This window comes from Epinephelus fuscoguttatus, linkage group LG19 (genome assembly GCF_011397635.1).
Source record: "Epinephelus fuscoguttatus linkage group LG19, E.fuscoguttatus.final_Chr_v1".
Taxonomy (NCBI): Eukaryota; Metazoa; Chordata; class Actinopteri; order Perciformes; family Serranidae; genus Epinephelus; species Epinephelus fuscoguttatus.
Genome location: NC_064770.1, coordinates 7,197,873 through 7,216,194, shown reverse-complemented (window position 1 = coordinate 7,216,194; position 18,322 = coordinate 7,197,873). Strand labels below are relative to the sequence as shown.

The window sequence follows — 18,322 nt, the reverse complement described above, 5'->3', positions numbered from 1 at the left end:
GTCAACTTCAGAAACCACTGGTGGAGGTGCAGAGGGTGAGGCTAATGCACCTACATGCCACACCTGCTGCTGAATCAACAGCTACAGACAAATGCAACGACAAAAAGTCATTCAGTTAGCTCAGTTCTATACAAACCGCTGCTCTAACTGCTAAGGAAAGGAAATGCTTCCTTTCCTTTAATTTAGCACAGGGTACATTGGACCATCCTTTACAAAAGGAAGGGAGATAATGGCATCCCACAATTCCTTGTGGCAGCAACATTTAAAGCAATGGACTATTTGCACCTTAACTTTGAACTTTTATCTGTCATTTCTTTTTCTAATTATTGCTCTAACTTGTATGGTATTCATTAGCCTGTTGGTTATTGCACAATAAATAATTATTTATTTCTCTGAAATGGTCTTGTAGCTTCTGGTAGGCTCAGTTGAAGCAGTCATAAACATTTACAAGCATGTACATAAATCTCTCATAATTCATCTTAGCCCATTTACCCAGAAAGCCAAGTTGCCCTTACATATTCCATCACCGCATCTCAGCTCTGAGAGCATCTTTGTTCACAATCATGCAGTAGAACTACGTCATTTGAGCTATACAGTGAGATTTTTGTAAAAAAAAAAAAAAAAAAAAAAAAAAAAAAATTAGTTAAGGAGAAACAAATTGGTGGTGGGTGTCAAAAGAGGTGAAGAAACAACCAGCTCTCTCTTCCCTGCCAGTCTCATGTCCTTGGCGTGGAGAATGTGTTATCCACTCTGCTCTTTGTGGAGTTAGAGTTTCCCAAATGTCATGTGTTAAATGTCATTTTTTTTATCCCATGAAATTTAATAAGCATCTATCCTCCTCTTCCTTCTCTCCACCCCTCACTTTAACCATCTCCTCCTCTACAGTCAGTGCTCTTTTTTAGAGAAAGTCTTGTACAGGATAGCCTTGTATCAAACTTTTTTCTTCATCGTTCACTCCTACCTCATCCTTCCTCTTTTTCGATTACTCTCTCAGTCTACCTCAGTGCTTTCTTCTGTGTTTGCTGCTTTTCTTGTTCCTCTCTTCTCCATCCTGTTGTCAGTGCCGTATAGTGGGCGCACAGCTTTCCTTTGCAATGTGGTGGTGGCTGCTTGGTATTTTGAGCTGCGTGCTGCTGCTGGTGGTCGTCATCTTCTTCCTGGTCATCGGGCAACGCTACAAGGTGTTCAGCGAGAAGTGCCTGAGGCCACCAGGACCTTTGGTCACCGACAGCAGGCAGAGGGATGACAGGCTGAAGAAAGGTAGGTTGTTTCTGATGCAAAATCTTGAATATTGATAATTGGAAGACACTACTATCCTTCAACATCCCACTAAATATTCAATAGAAGGTTGACAACCGCATTTTAATTACACATAACATACAGTCTTTTAGAGGTTGTTGGAATGGTTGGTGAGAAAGAAATCTTTTGGAAGTTTGTGAAACAGGGAACAGAGAGGTCAAATGTAGCTTGTCGGGAAGGGGGCTGATTCACATTCCAAAGGCTAAATTTTGGCTAGCGAACAACTTGCATGGCCATTTTCAAAGGAGTCCTTTGAATTCTCACCTCAAGATATCTAAATGACAATGGGTTCTATGTGTACCCACAAGTCTCCCCTAAACTTGAGAAGCCCTGTTCTAGGTAAATCTTTTGTTCCTTACAATCAAATAAATGCAGTATGTTTGTCTTTCAAGAAAAAGGACAACCATCCTATTTGAAGAACAATTGCCTTACATGCACAGATACATAACACATTAAAACAGGATTGCTGTGGAACTCAAAATGTCAGCTGTATGGTATTAGTCTTTGTACATCAGATAATTAGTAATATTAACTGTAAAATAAGAAACCAAAGTACATCAGTGTGTGATTCCTTAACTCACCATATTGACATTGTTTTCAATCAGCCTATACTTTAACAGAATTCCTGTATTTAGTTATGGCTTTGGGTTTTGTTGGGCCACCTCAAGATTTTCAGTGGCCCCATCTGGCCACCCCAATGAAAAATTTCTGGAGGCACTACTGTTTGTAAGTTACATATACTAGTTTTTATGGTTTTGCTTTGTCATCTTATTGAGGCCTGTGTCAGTGGTGAATGAATGTCTGGGGTCACATGGTAAAAAAAAACCTCAGTGTGTAAATCTCTGTGGTTTTGTAATCCATGCCATTAGATTCACAATTCATGCATGTAGTTTTCTAATGCCCCTGGTTTTCCTTTTTCCCCTCTGAATGAGTGTTAACGACCATCATTTATGCAGTATATATAGCAGTTCCCCAGGGATTTAAGCTTTTATTCTTTTTTTTTATTTTGACAATATAACTTGTGAGCACGCATTAGTTAAAGCCCCCCTTTATTCAAAAATGTGATTTTCATATGCTTTTGTCCTCAAAAATGTTTGACCTTGAGTATAATGACTTGTATCTGTGCAAGGTTTGTCACTGGACTGGAGTTGGATTTTAAAGGAACACTTCACCCCCTTAATGACCATTTGTATATCAGTTACTCACCCCATGTTATATTAAATTTGTGAAGAAAACATTGTTTTTCTTGCATGCCTTTGTTGAACGAAGAACTGCCAGGTAACATCTTATTACTGTAAAGCCAGGAAAGACCAGCCAACTGTCAGATCGTTTTCCATTTATCCTTTCAGAATAAATTTATAAACTACATCACATCTTGAGTCAGCTTGCACTCTATGGGTTTAATACAAGCCACAGACCGCAAGCTCCTGCCTTCCTAAGAAACCAGTTGAGACCCTGTCTTTTAAGATAGATGAAATCCAAGTAATGAAATGCCAATATGTTTCATTACAGATTGTGTTCTGATAATGTTATGGTATAGCCAAATGATGGTATGTGAACTTTACATAATAAAGTTAATACTGATATAATCTTTATCTACAGTCTGTAGAATCTTTTTTTCTCTCCTCATTTTTAGGTTAACAGCCTTTTCTATGTCCAGTTTTTCATTTTAATTTATCACAAAATTCTGTAAGCCCACAACATTGATTATGCTCTCTTCACATCCACAGTAATAAAGCCAGTAGCATGCTTGTGGCTAATTTTGCAGCACGCTGTCACCTGTGTGACTTACTGTATCCTCTCCACATTACACACACACACACACACACACACACACACACACACACACTCCATCACACTCCATCTCCCTTTGTGGTGCCACATCACAGCAAAGAGCATGGATACCAAGAGGCGAAGCTCAATAGAACGCCCCATAGCAACAAATTCCCCCATGGTTTCGTCCTACCGCCGCCATTTTGGACCGTCAGCAGACCCGCTTGCATATAAAAACACACAGACAAACTCAAGTATATCGCTATTAATTATGCTTACAATGCTACTCACCTCGTGATAGCTATGTCACAGCTGATTTTTCTACGTTTTTGTAAAGCAAAATATAGACTTTTAACAAAAATAAAACGAGGAAAAACGGCCGAGATGGCATTTCTACATATTACACCCACTTATGAGAAGATTAACTTAATTACTCCTTCGAAATCACCCCATAAGCCAATCTACCAAAAAAATAAATAAATAATAAAAAAAATCAAATCAATATTTTAACTAGAAACACATTAATGGCGACGTCACATAGTCAGGAATAAAGATTTATTTACAGTTTGTACAGTAAGGGGACAGTAATAATAATAATAATATATAAGCTATTTTAATATGATATCTTTTAATGCTAAAGCTGTAATCAGTTCTGATAGAAATGTCCAAGAGGCCATATATAGGCCTATATATACATATATCTTCCCACAAAAACTGGCATATTAAATTGATATTAAAACACTTTAAAATGTACACCTCTGTCTCTGCCTACACTGTTTTCTTGTACCTTTTTTCTCCTCTCTCCTTGACATCTTGCATGTTGTCTGGGCGCAACAGTCCAAGCTCAACAGTCCAAAATGGCGTTAGCGCCCCTAGTGGCTGTTGGCAGAAATTCAACGGAGCTTCGCCTCTTGGTATCCATGCTCTTTGATCACAGTGTTAAACCCACGAGAACTCCCCCTACTGGCCTCACCTGGCATCAACCCCCCCAGGTGCTGGTCTTTCCATTCAGACCATTGTGACAGTCAGGTTTTCCCATTCACAAGGCAGTTTCCAAGCTGTAAACAAAACAGCCTCTCTTATGCCCCTGCTTCGTCCATACCTGCCACCCTGTGTAATCTGGCTCTCCCAATTGTGAGGTCTCTCTCGAGTAACTCTGTAATTCTAAATGGTTTTATCTCTCTCTGAACTGGTGGTTCAAGTCTAGTCTGAGTTGTTGTGAACCATGACAAAAAATTAATCTCTGGTGATTTAAATTTTCATGTTGACCTCAAATGTCAAAGCCACTGAATTTTCCTGGTTTTATAGACTCTTTTAACTTTGTGAAGCTTGTTTCCAGCCCAACCCATAACTTTGGCCACACATTAGATTTGGTTTTTAAACTTGGTCTGACTATTTAGCCTATATATGGGGATCTCAGATCACATGTGCATCAGGTTTTCCACCATGTTTCATACTGTTCCCAAACCTCAATTACCTGCTTTCTACTCCCAATGCTAGACACTCAGCTTTACCTCACATTAGATTCTGCTGATAACCGTAATGGCAGTTAGGCCCCTCCTCCACTGCCTCCAGGATGTGAAATCTTGGATGGCATAAAATAGTCCTCTATTAAATAATAGTGAAAACAGAAGTGGTGATGTTCTGTTCCTGGGACTCTATCCGGGGTATAGCTAACCACTTAAGGCCCCTGGCACCTAACATTAATGCCCATGCCAGAAACCTTGATGTCATCTTTGATCCAGCTTTAAAATTTGACAGACAAATTAACACTGTTGTGAAACGTTGCTTTGTCCAGCTAAGAATTATTGCCGAACTTAAACCAGTCCTCTCACTTGATGACCTGCAGACTGTCACAAATGCCTTAATTTACTCTCATCTGGATTACTGTAGTGCTCTGCATGTGGGAACAAGCCAGTCATCCTCGCTTGCAGTTGGTGATAATTGCTGCTGCTAGGCTACTAACTGCTACCCAGAAAAGAGACTGCTTCATACCTGCACCGGTGGCCCTGACTTGGTTACTGGTCAAGTATAAGACTGAGTTTAACATCCTATTATTTATTTTTAAAGCTTGGCATGGCCTGGCACCCCTCTGCCCCCTTTCCAATGCCAGATTTCTCAGATCCTCAGACCAGCTGCTCATGGCTTCCCACGACCAGGCTAAGGGGTAAATGTGATAATGCATTCACTGCAGCCGCCTCAAAGCTTTGGAACAGTTTATTATTTTCAATTAAATGTTCCCCCTCTGTAGAAACATTTACAGCTAAGCTTAAGGCCCATGTTTTCTTAGGCAGTGGTTTCCAAATGATTGATCGCAGTACAAAGTTGGGTCACGGATCTATTTTGAATGGACCACAAGTGACTAGCAAACGTGTGAAGATTGTATAAAACACAGTTTATTTTGAACTACACTGAATTTTAGTGGTTTCACTGTTCTAACGCCTTTGAATATCCTTAAGATTTTAGGTTTTTATGTTTCACTCTTCTGTGCTTAATTTTCTTTTATCATTTATTTGTGCATGCTGATGATATGGTGTTGTTTGTTATCTCTTTTGCTTTTGGCTGTTACCATGTGGCGTTATTTCATTTATCTTATTTTATGATACAACGCTTTGGTCTGGTTGTTTTAAATGTGCTTTATAAAAAAAATTGAATTGAGTTTGATAAAGTAAACTAGAAAATTTCACAAGAAATTTTGGGTGCCTGCTACCGATGCCAAGTGTGAAGCAATGCCTCGATATGAGGCATTGATATGTACTGCCCACTACAAGTACTGCATATGCCATGTACTACATACTACATGACTATAGTCATGACTATAGACTATGAAAAGTCATAGCACATTCAGGATAACTCGCTCAATGCACGTTTTTATGTATTTTTTGCAAATGATGCAGGACGGATAGCATGTGGAAATATCAGGAGGAAGATTAAGAATAAGAACAATCGTATTATATATTATGTATAAGAATATACACAACAGATTATATATAGTGGTGTTGCTGTTGCACAGCAGGCACTCTCAATAAGCACTTTGGTACGAACCAGTGGGTATGAGCAATATGTTTAGTGGACAAAATGGACCTTCACTCATGCACACACCACATGGTCTCTTATCATACTATGTAATTGCTGTTACTACACAGACTTAAATATTTCCAGTTTATCAGTGTCTATCATTAGAGAAAGAGGCAGCAAAGCTGGTACCTGGGTTCAACTGCGGCCCAGGTTCTTTGCTGCATGTCATCCTCTCTCTCTCCCATCTCTCTCTCTCTCTCTCTCTCTCTCTCTCTCTCTCTCTCTCAGACGCACACAAAAAAAACCCTCTATGTGAAAGATGTCAAGGGTTCTTGAGACCAGACACAAAACCTTTCTCTAAACTGATTTTTAAATGCAGTGTATGCTCTCCTGCAGGGTTCCGTGTAGACCGTGTTCCTCCTGCTCTGGATGCGGTGGTGATTGGCAGTGGTGTGGGGGGGTTGACAGCAGCAGCTCTTCTGTCCAAAGCGGGGAAGAAGGTTTTAGTTCTGGAGCAACATGATCATGCTGGAGGCTGCACGCACACCTTTCAGAATAAGGGATTTGAGTTTGATGTGGGTAAGGATGCAAAGTATACGCACACACCTGCACACATAGATGTTCTTTCCCTGCAGTTACTGTGTAGTCTATCTATTCTAAAAAAAAAAAAAAAAAAGTAGTTGTAAGAATTATTCCTACATCTGCACAGTTTGGGACAAAGTTGCGTCATGTTTTTACATTGTAATTGTAAAGTATTACAGTATTACATGATTTAAGTTGATTTATCCGCACCTCTGCCACCACCAGGTATCCATTACCTGGGCCAGCTTCATGAAAACAGCATGCTGAGGATTGCTCTGGATCAGATCACAGAGGGACAGTTGCAGTTCACAAAACTGGAGCAGCACTTTGACACGCTGATCCTGGGTCAGAACGACCAGCGCAAGTAAGGCACATAATCACATTGTATTAATTATAGTACTGTTAAGTTATTAACTGTGTTTCTTTTAATGGGTTTCTTTAGTCTTCACTGCAGACAAACAAAACCTGACCACAACATGAAATGTCTCCTACAAGTGATTCTCAAGAATCCTAACTCATCCATATTTAAATGCTTTTGTATTTCTGCACTTTTGAAATTATCTACAGAGGATTATGAATCCTGCCTGGCTTTGAACTGATTTGAACATTTCAAACTATCTCTGATGCACCTTGCCTTACTCTTAATTCTCAGGGAGTACCATATCCATGCAGGGAAGACTGAGATGGCAGAAAGTTTGAAGAAGCAGTTCCCAGGAGAGGAGGAGGCCATCGATGAGTTCATGAGATTGATGAAGGTAGGGAGGGAGGGAGGTATGATCACAATGGAATGATAGATGAGACGGGCAAAATGGGCATGAAAGGAGGAAGTAAGAAGAGTTTCATTAACAAACAAGGTTGTGTACAAGTTAAATCGTTGACAAACTTTTCTTTGACCAGATGAACATCTGGTGTGTGACAAGGCTGAAACTTGACTTTGTGTTATTGCAGAACATAAGCTCTGTGGCAAACGGAAGTTAATGATACTACACATTTTGTTCAGCAAGATAATCTTCACAAATGAACACCACTTTCATGAATTTTGAAGCGAATATGGAATCGCCAGAAGTAAAAAGCTAACCATTGACCACCACAAGCAAACTATACCACAGTCGCATGTCACAGTCACAAAAATGCCAATTTATTTAGGAATCATTCCTGCAGCACTTTATTTATGGTAGTAATGTCTTAAATTTTGTCAAAATAAAAGTTTTACTGGGGGGAACAAATGCACATGTTCTAAATATTGAGGGGGGCATGTTCCCCCCCCCCCCCCCCCCAAATGTAGGGCTATCATATTAAAGGAGCTTTATATGTACAGTGTATTGTTTCTGATAATTCTCATAATTTTGCTTGTGTGTCTTCCTTATGCAGCTATCGTCACGACGGACGCCCCTTATTGCCACCTTGAAGATCATACCTTATTGGCTGGTCAATTTCCTGGTTCGAACTGGCCTTTTAGATCGTATATCTTCAGTGTTCCGCTTGGCATCCACCAACCATTCAGAAGTAATGTCCCGCCTCACAAAGAACAAGGACCTGCAGGCACTGTCTGCCTACCTGTTCTACGGTAGTAAATATACACATATACAGACTCACATGCATCACAGATAACACACATTCTTTACATCCTCTTCAGTGCTCTGTTTTGTGTCATTTTAGGTGTCCCTCCTAAAGAGTCTAGCTTTCTCATCAATGCTCTCCTTCTTCACCACTACAAGCGTGGTGCGTACTACCCACGAGGGGGCGCCAGCGAGTTTGCATTTCATATCATCCCTGTTATTCAGCAGGCAGGCGGTGCTGTGCTGGTGAGAGCTCCTGTGCAACAGATCCTGATCAACCAACAAGGGAAGGCCTATGGTGAGAAAGGGCTGGGGGGCGTGAGACAGATTCTGTGATGCAGTGGACATTTCCATGATAATGTGCACAGCTGGCTCTGTTTATGAAGGTCTGTAGTAAGACACTCTCCAGTTCTTATACTTGCTTATCAAGCAGAGCTGTTAAGTCTTTTTAGGGTCATGGTCAGAAGCTGTCATTAGCAAATTGCAAGTCAGTTTCATATCTTCCAGGTCTCTAGAAAATGACCCATGTCACTGAATGAGTTGAACTAGTAAAAAGATTGATTTGTTAATTTGCTGTTAAGTCAGTTACCACTAAGCCATATGGCTGTACCAGCCACTGAAGGCCACAACATGCAATATTGGATTTTCCTTGGGTTTAACACTGTGTGTGCAATTCAGGTGTGACGGTGCTTAAAGGACAAGAAGAGATTGAGGTCCATGCCCCTGTTGTGATTTCCAATGCTGGAATCTTCAACACCTTCCAGAAGTTTCTGCCTAAGCCCATACAGGACAAACCAGGTAACACAGTATGGTGTCAAACTCATTTTAGTTCATGGGCCATATACAGCACGTCCATATGTTTCCCTTTCTTCTGGTATAATGAAGAACATTCTGGAAACTGTGATCTATTTACACAACACATGATGAACGGTCTGAGATGTTGCAAGAAAAAAAAGTCCTATTTGAACAATATGTCTCAGGTTTTCCACATTCAGTCAGTCCTCTACTCACTAAGGCAGTGCCTTAGCAATATGGTTTAAAGATAGAAGTCTGATACAGATTAATTTGCACTGAAGCTGCTGATTGATCGTATTTTGCACAATGTTCAGTATCACAACAGTAAGTGCTTTGTAATAGTTTTTTCAGAGCTATGTTATGATCAGGGTAAAAAGCCTCTGAAGCAGCATTTTACATGAAGTAGGTTACTAACTGTTTAACTTGCTCCTGGAACCTCTTAATGCGGATTTATACTTGTGCATCAGCTTTATGCAGAGCCTACGTATGTGGCCTACATTATCATGAGCATTTATACTAGTGCGGTGGTGTGTCTGTGGCACTCTGCAGTTACACCTCCAAAACACTAGTTGGTGGTGGTATTTCTAGGGTGCTTTAGTTGATTCAAAACACACATTAAACACACATTTAACATGGCTTAATAGCAACAATTTCAGACACAAGTACATAAAATCAGCTTCACTACAACTCACAGCATTCACAGACAAAACACTTGTCTTTTGCTGGACACATTTTCCAGTCAAATACAACATGCTAATGTTATTAGCACAAGCCTATAGCATGTTACATTGTATAATTTAGCTTATCAGCTAGCAGGGATTTCCTCTACTCATATGAAGCCAGGAACAGCAGCAACATTTAACAAAGGTAATGTTACAAAATTTGGCTCCATTACAACTCAGCAGGTTCACCAACAAAACAACTGTCTTATACTAAACACACTAACAACACTCTACTCATATGAAGCCAGGATAAATCACATACAAGACTTGAAATACTATTTTTTGGAGGCTTTATTGTCTTCACAATTTATTATATCTTATATGTGAAATAAAAGTATTTATAAATAATAATAATATCATAAAAGTTTTGTTTCCACTGAGGGAAATGGTTGCAGCTTACAAAAATAGCCAGGAGGTTTGCATCACTGCAACGTGTAGTTACATTTCTGGGAATGTGCAATTCAGGCTACGGTGACGGCATCAACGCAGAGCCTATGCTGTAGGTATGGCATTGATATGACACAGAATAAATCCGGCTTTAGCATTCACAAGTGCATTAATATGTGCAAAGTCATCCAGTGGTCCAGACTGATGTCCAGATGGGTCGGTTCTGGCCCAGGAGCTGTATGTTTGACATCCCTGCACTAAACAGTACATTTAGCACTTTTTTCTCATTTGACGTCTTGTTCAGAGTGTCTGCAGGCTCTTAAATTCAATTGTATAAATATCAGGCCTTAATAGTTAAATAGTGTTCTATTTTAAATTCTGATGTCTTAATTAACCCTTTGCTAAGCCTGGCCCCCATGTGTCGGAGCTCACACTGTAATGAACTACACTGCACTGCTAAAGGATATATTCAGGATGTCAAACTGACAGCAGCAAAAACAATTTAAAAAGATAACGATAGTTACAAGCTAAAGCTTAACATATAGATCACAGTGCAAAAGTGAACCATCACATCAACACAGAAAAAAAAATAAAAACAATGACAGAAACTAAAGGGAAACTTTGACAATATTCAACCAGCTGTGTGTGAACAGTGTTTAATTTGATGACACACAGCTGGTTGAATATTGGCAACGTTTCCCTGTTTCCCTTCAATGGATTCTGCAGAGCAGGGTTGGTCTGTATTCACTGTTATGATCACTTAAAAGCAAAAGTAGCATGTGTTCACGTTAAAAAAAAGTTACCTGCAGTACTTGAAAAACAAAAAGATGATTTGTCCAAAAATCAGTCTGAAATTTGGTTAAAAATGATCTTGCAAAGGTCTCAAAAAGCATTACATTCAAGTGTCTGATATCTGTATATACCCTGTTTTTCTCAAAAAGTATTTTCTGTATTGTGTGTGTCTGTATGTGTGTAGAGATCAAGTCATTGTTGAGTTTGGTGCGTCATGGCATGGGTTCCTTCTTGGTCTTTGTTGGTCTGGATGGAACCAAAGAGGAGCTTGGCATTGTTTCCACCAACTTCTGGATGTATAAAGACAATGACTTGGACTCACTGTAGGTTTTCTGCATTTACTGTATGAAAAGATCGAATACTATTTTGTTGATATTTTTAGTTGAATGACACAGCTCATGTTTTTTAACACATTCCTGTCTGTATGTCCTGTGTGTGTATGTGTTTGTGTGCCCACAACTGTGTGTGAAGTATGGAGCGTTACTCTTCTCTGAGCAGAGACCAGGTATTGGGAAACATCCCCATGATGTTCATCACATTCCCATCCGCTAAAGATCCTACAGCCAACATGAGACAACCAGGTAACACACAGTCAATTCATATGTGCACAAATGTACAGGACACATAAATCCGAAACCGCCTTCCAGCTCAGTGAGTTCTGCGATGTCTATCCTTGCTTCTGTACTCTTTCTCTGCAGATATGCAATCATATGAATCAAACAATGGATCATGAATGTTTTCGGGTTGACATTACAATGGTCCATCCCTACATCAGTCCCATTCTTGTGGACATAATATCTCAAAAACACGTTTAGGGTATTTCTTCAATTTTGACGCAAACGTCCACTCGGACTGAAGAATAAACTGATTAGAATTCAATGGTTGGAGGTAAAAGGTAAAAAGGTCACTGTGACCTTGCAAAACATAGTTCAATGATGTCCATTATGTCTTTAGTTTCTGATAATGACTTTAGTTGTTCTTTTATCTCAGACATGTTAGGATATTACATACCTTGACATGTTTCAGCGGAAACTTCGGCCTTCCTCAGAAGTGACACTTGGTGGTGGTTGTAACACGTCTTTATCAGCTGATCTGTCAATCAGCTGATATTAAGGACCTGCTGTCCATCTGCTGCCTCTCCAGGATGCTGCTCCACATGTGGGAGAGCATTTATGCCCCCTCGTTGTCCTCGGTGTGTATGACTCTGGCCTTGTCCCAGTCCATAAGATGGTTTTCCCTTTTGCAGTGATCTGTTATGACTGATTTGCAGGTCTTATTTTCGTCTCCAGAAACGAAAATAAGAAAAACAAGATCAGTAAAAGGAAAGGCACAACAAGGAATCTACAGCAGCAGATTTACAATCTTTCTCTGTGTTCTGACTGAAGGTGGCATTGCACCAAAAACATGAAATGGGCTACATTGGTTGTTTTGGTACAGGTGCTGTTGGAAGATTAAATCTAACCAAACACCACCCAGCAGTTTATTCTTCTTTGAGGCAGAATTATACAGCTCAAAAAGTAGAGCAGTAAGTGTTCTTCTCCTCTGCCTGAGGCAGTGTGTTAATGTACGATGTAAGAAGTTTACCCACAATCAACTATTTGACTCGAGAACCTAGTAGTTCATTCAAGATAATCAAAAGTTAAAGTAATTCACTTCTGAAAAGATGATCTTTCCATAAAACTGGGCTTTTATTATATTAAAATGATACAAATACTTTTGATATTGGTGCTACGTGATCAGTAAAAACAGAGGAATGGGCTGTAGCATCATATATGCAAAATGATATTTAGGGTCTGTGTCCATGTGGTATTTTTCTTCAGCAGAAAAGTGGTGGCAGGGCGGTTGGAAGCGTTTCATAAAAAAATGCTCCCAGCACTTTTTTTCAGTGACATGCTCCACATGGGTATGTTTCTATTTCTATTTCTATTTCCAGCTAACGTTAGCTGGGTAGCAAATGCAACGCTACGGAGGGCTGACTACACAGTCAACATTAAGCTTACAAAGTGAACGGTGATAAAAGCACAACACTCAACAGCAACATCCAGTGTATGCCGTCCAATCTGCTACCAAAAATGAGCCTCTCTGTCTAGTAGACATTAGCCTAGCTCAAGAAGCAGCAGAGACGTCACCAACGCCTTTCCGAAAAGCTCTGAGATTTTCAACCTAAAGCGCTCGGAGCAGCTGCACAAAAAAGGTGGAGTGCTCTAAAAAAAGCTGTCGGGCACGGCATTTTTTTCTCTAGGCCGCTGCATGCAACCACATACACTCTCTCCTCATTGGGCACAATTGAAAGAAGATGCTACGCTGAGAAAAAAGCGGCAAGTAGACACAGGCCCTAACTAGATAACGAGCCACAAGATGCCACCTGTTCACTTTAAATTGAGTTGTTCACCTAGCACATACACCAAATACTTTGGCAGTACGTGGCCCGCTGAATATGCACAGTAGTTTTTCTCCCGCTGGCCCTGACCCAAGTTCCCACTTGGCTCATAGTCTTTACATTATGATGACCTCACAGATGTTTAAATTGGTCCCCTCAACTCAAGGAAAGTTTTACAAGTGGAACACCTCCACAGATCAAACATTTACAATAGAAAGAGTCATAATTATCCATGTTTGCAGTTTGAGGTCTTCTGTCAACTGTTTTAAAGATGTCTCTTTCACAAAAGTGGCCTATTGGGGAAATGCTTTTAGGACTGTAGTTTTTTTTTTCTACTGCAATACTGTGAGTAGCCACTGGGAAAACTGGAACCAAGGTTTACTCAGAGCCTGTGTGGCATTTGCTTTTTTCCGAGAGGTAGAAAACGGAATGTAATGCGAGCTCGTTTTAGGTGAGAAGTAGGTAAAGCAGTCACAGAATCTAGCTTTATATTTGATCAGTGCTGTTTAGTGTTGCAATTTGAACAGTATAGCACTCACTATCTGTTCACAAACTCTCATTTTACAACAAAAAGTTCACTAAAATATGTTTATGAAAACATTTTATGCGGGAAAATAAGTGATGCAGTAACATAATCTTGGTTTATATTTGATCAGTGGGGCCTAGTTTTACAGTTTGATTGAGTTTCAGAGAGACAGAGTGAGACGGACTCCTCTCTCTTTATCTGTGGTGGCGCTGGGCATACGAAAATGCAGAAATGCAATCTGTAGTTCAGTCAAGATCACTTTAGTCAAAGAAAACTTCCTTTTGCAGTATTATATTTGGTGGTATGGTTCTGTTCTGGGGGCCTCTCTGCCTTTCCTAGGCCTATGCAGAAAGCCTCCTCCACAGGCCCATGTGGAAAGCCCAAGGCGGAGAGAGCTATCAGCTGACTCCCTTCCATCAATCAGCTGATCCATCAGTTGATTGGGCAGCTTGAGATCAACTGATGTAACTTGGATGTGAACTGAGCTTGACATTGTGTCCTGCCTGAACTAATGCTATGCTCAATTTTGAGTAAAAGCCCCAGAGCCAGCTCAAATCCATCAAGACAAGAGATCTGGGCACTGGTAAGACGTAGGGAAATTAACCACAGTTCATTTACACATACTACCCACTTTGTTATGATATATATAAAAAGCTGGTTGAAAACTGGCAAAGTAACCCTTTAATACAAACCTTTGTATCACTCTCTCATTATTACCCCTTGTTACCTCTCTGCAGGTAAGTCCTGTATGACGCTGCTCACCATGGCTCGCTATGAGTGGTTTGAGGAGTGGGAGAGTACAAAGCTTGGCAAGAGGGGGCAGGATTACCTGGATATGAAAAACAGCATGGCTCAAGAGCTGTTGGACTGGGCATTAACAATCTTCCCTCAACTGAAAGACAAGGTAATATATTCCAAACTCAAGGTTCGCTCACTAGCATTTTCCCAAGGCTTTTGCCTCTGTCCCACAGCAGTCATCAGGGTATGCACCATTTCATTGAAGGCAGTGGAATATGGTCATATTTGGATATTTTATCACAGGTATCAAACACAAGTATTTCTGTTTTTTCTTCCCTGATTCCAATGTAAGCCTCTATTTACTGTACGTGCATGCTTCCAGTCAAAAATATTGGTGTGTCCAAAAAGTTTTGAAATGCAAAGATGTTGAAGTGCCTTAAAATACCATGTGTTTACGTCCAGGTGGTGATGGTGGATGCTGCCACTCCTCTAACTAACAGTCACTATTTGGGCGCTCCAAGAGGTGAGATGTATGGTGCTGAACACAACTTGGAGCGCTTCACCCCAGATACTGTTGCAAGGACACGACCACAGACACCGATCAGTGGACTCTACCTAACAGGTGACCTAACCGTCAGACAGTCTCATCTGTTCTGGACTCTACAGAGACAGAAACATCTGCTCAATGTCTCTGCTTGTGTTTGTCTGCACAGGTCAGGATGTATTCTGTAACGGCATGGCTGGGGCGCTGCACGGTGGACTCCTCTGCGCTTCAGCTGTCCTCAATCAGATCCTCTACATTGACCTTCTGGCCCTGAAGACCCGAATGAAAAACAAAAACATCAATCATAGGATGAGCTGGTAGCGACAGGGCTGTAGTGGAGCAACTGATTCAAGATTTAAAAAATAAAAAAACAAACACGGAAAAGAATAAAATTGATTTGACCCAAAGTCAGGTGATAAGGTAACCTGAACAAATTCAGAGAAAGCATTAAAACTGTTATGGTCTGGCTTGTAGCTGAGTATGCATGATGGAAACCCAACTAAGAGAATGATTGGCAGACAACACCATGGTTAACAACATCACACCTCTTAAATTTTGGAAACAATAGATGCCTGACATGCATTCTGTTGCAATTTCTAAAACAAGGCTGCATGTCTTTCTATTATCTGTGAGCCAAAATCAGTGTGTGAGAAATACTTGGCTGTGTCTGTTGTCTACATGCAGGTCATAAAATGGTGAGAACAGACCACTATTGTTTGCTCCCATGTTCCACTGCTCCTAAATGTTCAAACAAACAAAAATGGGTGACATTTGTACCTTGAAAGTTTTAATTGACTCCTGTTATCAGTGAGCCAACAGACCATAAAAGGATTAACAAAGTAATATTAACTCAAGGTCCACTTAAAAGTGGATTCAAAGCCCAGTGCACTACCTGGCATAGTCATTCAGTCCTACATTACACTACCTTTTAATGACTACAAATTCTATAATACACATTTATGACATGAAAAAACTTTTTTAAGAAATAAACAAAATGCCCTTTTACCACATATGATACATCATAATTGCCTCTTTAATATCTGTTTTATAGTGCTGTGAAAACATCAACAAATTCCTCCTTCACACAGCTGGATTTATTCCAGTTCATTGCTAAAAGCTACCTTTTAAAGATTACGCTGAACACATCATGACAATGATATAATTTACCTTCACCCCATACTTATTTTTATTGAATAGAGCTTCACTTCACAGTGTAAATCAATGTCACCTCTGTGAGCATGTTCATTGTGGCCACTGGCAGCTCAGAGATAACAATAACTAGCACTCCTGCCGATTGCAACACCGGTTTTCTTTTCTTTATCTCTGCATACTCCTCTCGGTAGTGTAGTAGTAGTGGAGTGTCCTCTCAGTAGTGTAGTGGTAGTTGAGTGGGCACCAGAGAGCTTTTGTCGTTTTGACATGATAACCATACAGCATGTTTCGGGGTTCAGGTGATGTTGGATAACTTGCCCATCTCCCCCAGAGAGCAGGTAAAGTGTAATGAGCTGGGGGAGGGGACAAGGGGCGGTAGTAATAGTAGTAATAGTATTAGTAGAAAATGGTAAAAAGATAAACATTTAGATTTTTTTTCGTCCCCTATTTAAATAGCTAGGAGAAATTAAAAATGCATACCAAACAAAAGTTTGGATCTCAGGAGGATATGTGGATTCAATCAGAAGGAATAGGAAGAAGGTGGGTGATTGGGTGATGCAGGTGAGGAGGTGGGTTGAGAGGCCAGGCAGAGCTGATAAGGGCAGTGGAAACAGTGTTGCCAGATGTTAAGTAATTACTGTATTTGTATGATAATTTTTGTTAACTGTATGAAATACAATTAGTAATTCCAAAAAAAGCCTGAATGTATGATCTGTGATGGAAAATTGGAGTATTTAAACATTTTTAACCTATAACGTGTTGTATAAGATTACTTGTTTTGATGAAACTGAACTTCTAGCCTAATGATATGTGTTGCTCATTTAACCCCTACTGTGACAGCAGTGAGAGACACCAAGTGGCGAGAGGACTCACTAGGCACTCACTGACTGTTCATGCGGTTGCATGTTTGAGTGTCTCCATTCATGAATGCTAATTAAAACTCAAGAAAGACAGCTGACGTGTGAAGACTTTTTCTTTAAACTGTTCATTAAATAGTGGTTTTGCCACCACAGATCATTTTGCCATTACAATAAACCCACAAGGAAACTATTTGCATTTCGAGAGCATCCAATCACATCAGCACCCTTGATTATACCTGCAGCTCAAGCCCTCTTACCTAAAGCCCCTGAGGGAATAAAGTACCTTCGATGAAGTGTGGAGATCTGGGGCTTTTATTTTGAAGGGTAAGAATGGACGGAGTGATTGTGTAATGGGCTGAAATTGGCTCTTTGTGAAGCGACAAAAAGCTGCCGTCTTGTTCAGATGACAGTTATTACGCAAACATGTTGCACATAGTTTTGCCATTCAGTGTAGTGTCCTGGCCCCTTCCCGGGTTGTTTCAGTATGTAGGCCGACAATAGATTTTATTAAATTTCATCATTTTAAAATACGATACTGCTGAATTTTCTGGCAACACTTTGTATGGCAACCCTGAGTGGGAATAGGTGTGTAGATAGCAGAGGTAGGACCAAGTCATTGTTTTGCATGTCACAAGTCAGTCTTAAGTCTTGGCCCTCTAGTCTCGAGTCAAGTCCAAAGTCAAGGCTAACAAGTCCCAAGTTCTAAACCTTTAGTTTTGAGTCATGGTGTGCTCTTCACTAAATGTAATGCCATTTTAACAACAGAGTAAAAAACTGACAGAGTGGTAGTAGCTATTACTAGTATTATTTGTTAAAACACTTTTGTTAAAACAAGTGAGACTGAATATGATAATAAAAAAAGTAGTGCTTTCATTGCACTTCTATAGCAAATAGCGCTATTAACCACAACAGAATGAATTTTGTGTGTCTCTGTCCTGTCTCACCTTATACTGGAAAATGTCCATAACTTTCTCTTCCCAAGTTTGTAAGACATTTTCAGTAAGACTAATCTTTCTTTTAAGTATTATTGTATGTTTTTGCATGTTCATTGTTTTGTGGCTAAATGAAATAAAGATGATTATTGTTAAAATTAACAGATTTAGGTCAGTGTTTCCCCTAGGATTTTTTCCAGCAGTGGTACTGAAGTGCACAAGTTTAAGATAGTCCACTGACATGAGAGGAGCTTTTGACACAT

The 18,322-nt window shown here is 40.0% G+C and overlaps 1 protein-coding gene across 1 annotated transcript; it reads left to right on the top strand.

Moving 5' to 3' along the window:
• Nucleotides 1–1,094: 1,094 nt before the first annotated feature.
• LOC125879399 (all-trans-retinol 13,14-reductase-like) lies at nucleotides 1,095–16,763 on the top strand. The gene is made up of 12 exons (XM_049561257.1): nucleotides 1,095–1,260; nucleotides 6,487–6,669; nucleotides 6,898–7,036; nucleotides 7,325–7,427; nucleotides 8,044–8,239; nucleotides 8,332–8,529; nucleotides 8,910–9,029; nucleotides 11,112–11,250; nucleotides 11,399–11,508; nucleotides 14,571–14,737; nucleotides 15,034–15,193; nucleotides 15,285–16,763. The coding sequence occupies exons 1-12, from the start codon at nucleotides 1,095–1,097 to the stop codon at nucleotides 15,434–15,436; spliced, it is 1,833 nt and encodes a 610-aa protein (XP_049417214.1). The 3' UTR covers nucleotides 15,437–16,763.
• The last annotated feature ends 1,559 nt before the right edge of the window (nucleotides 16,764–18,322 follow it).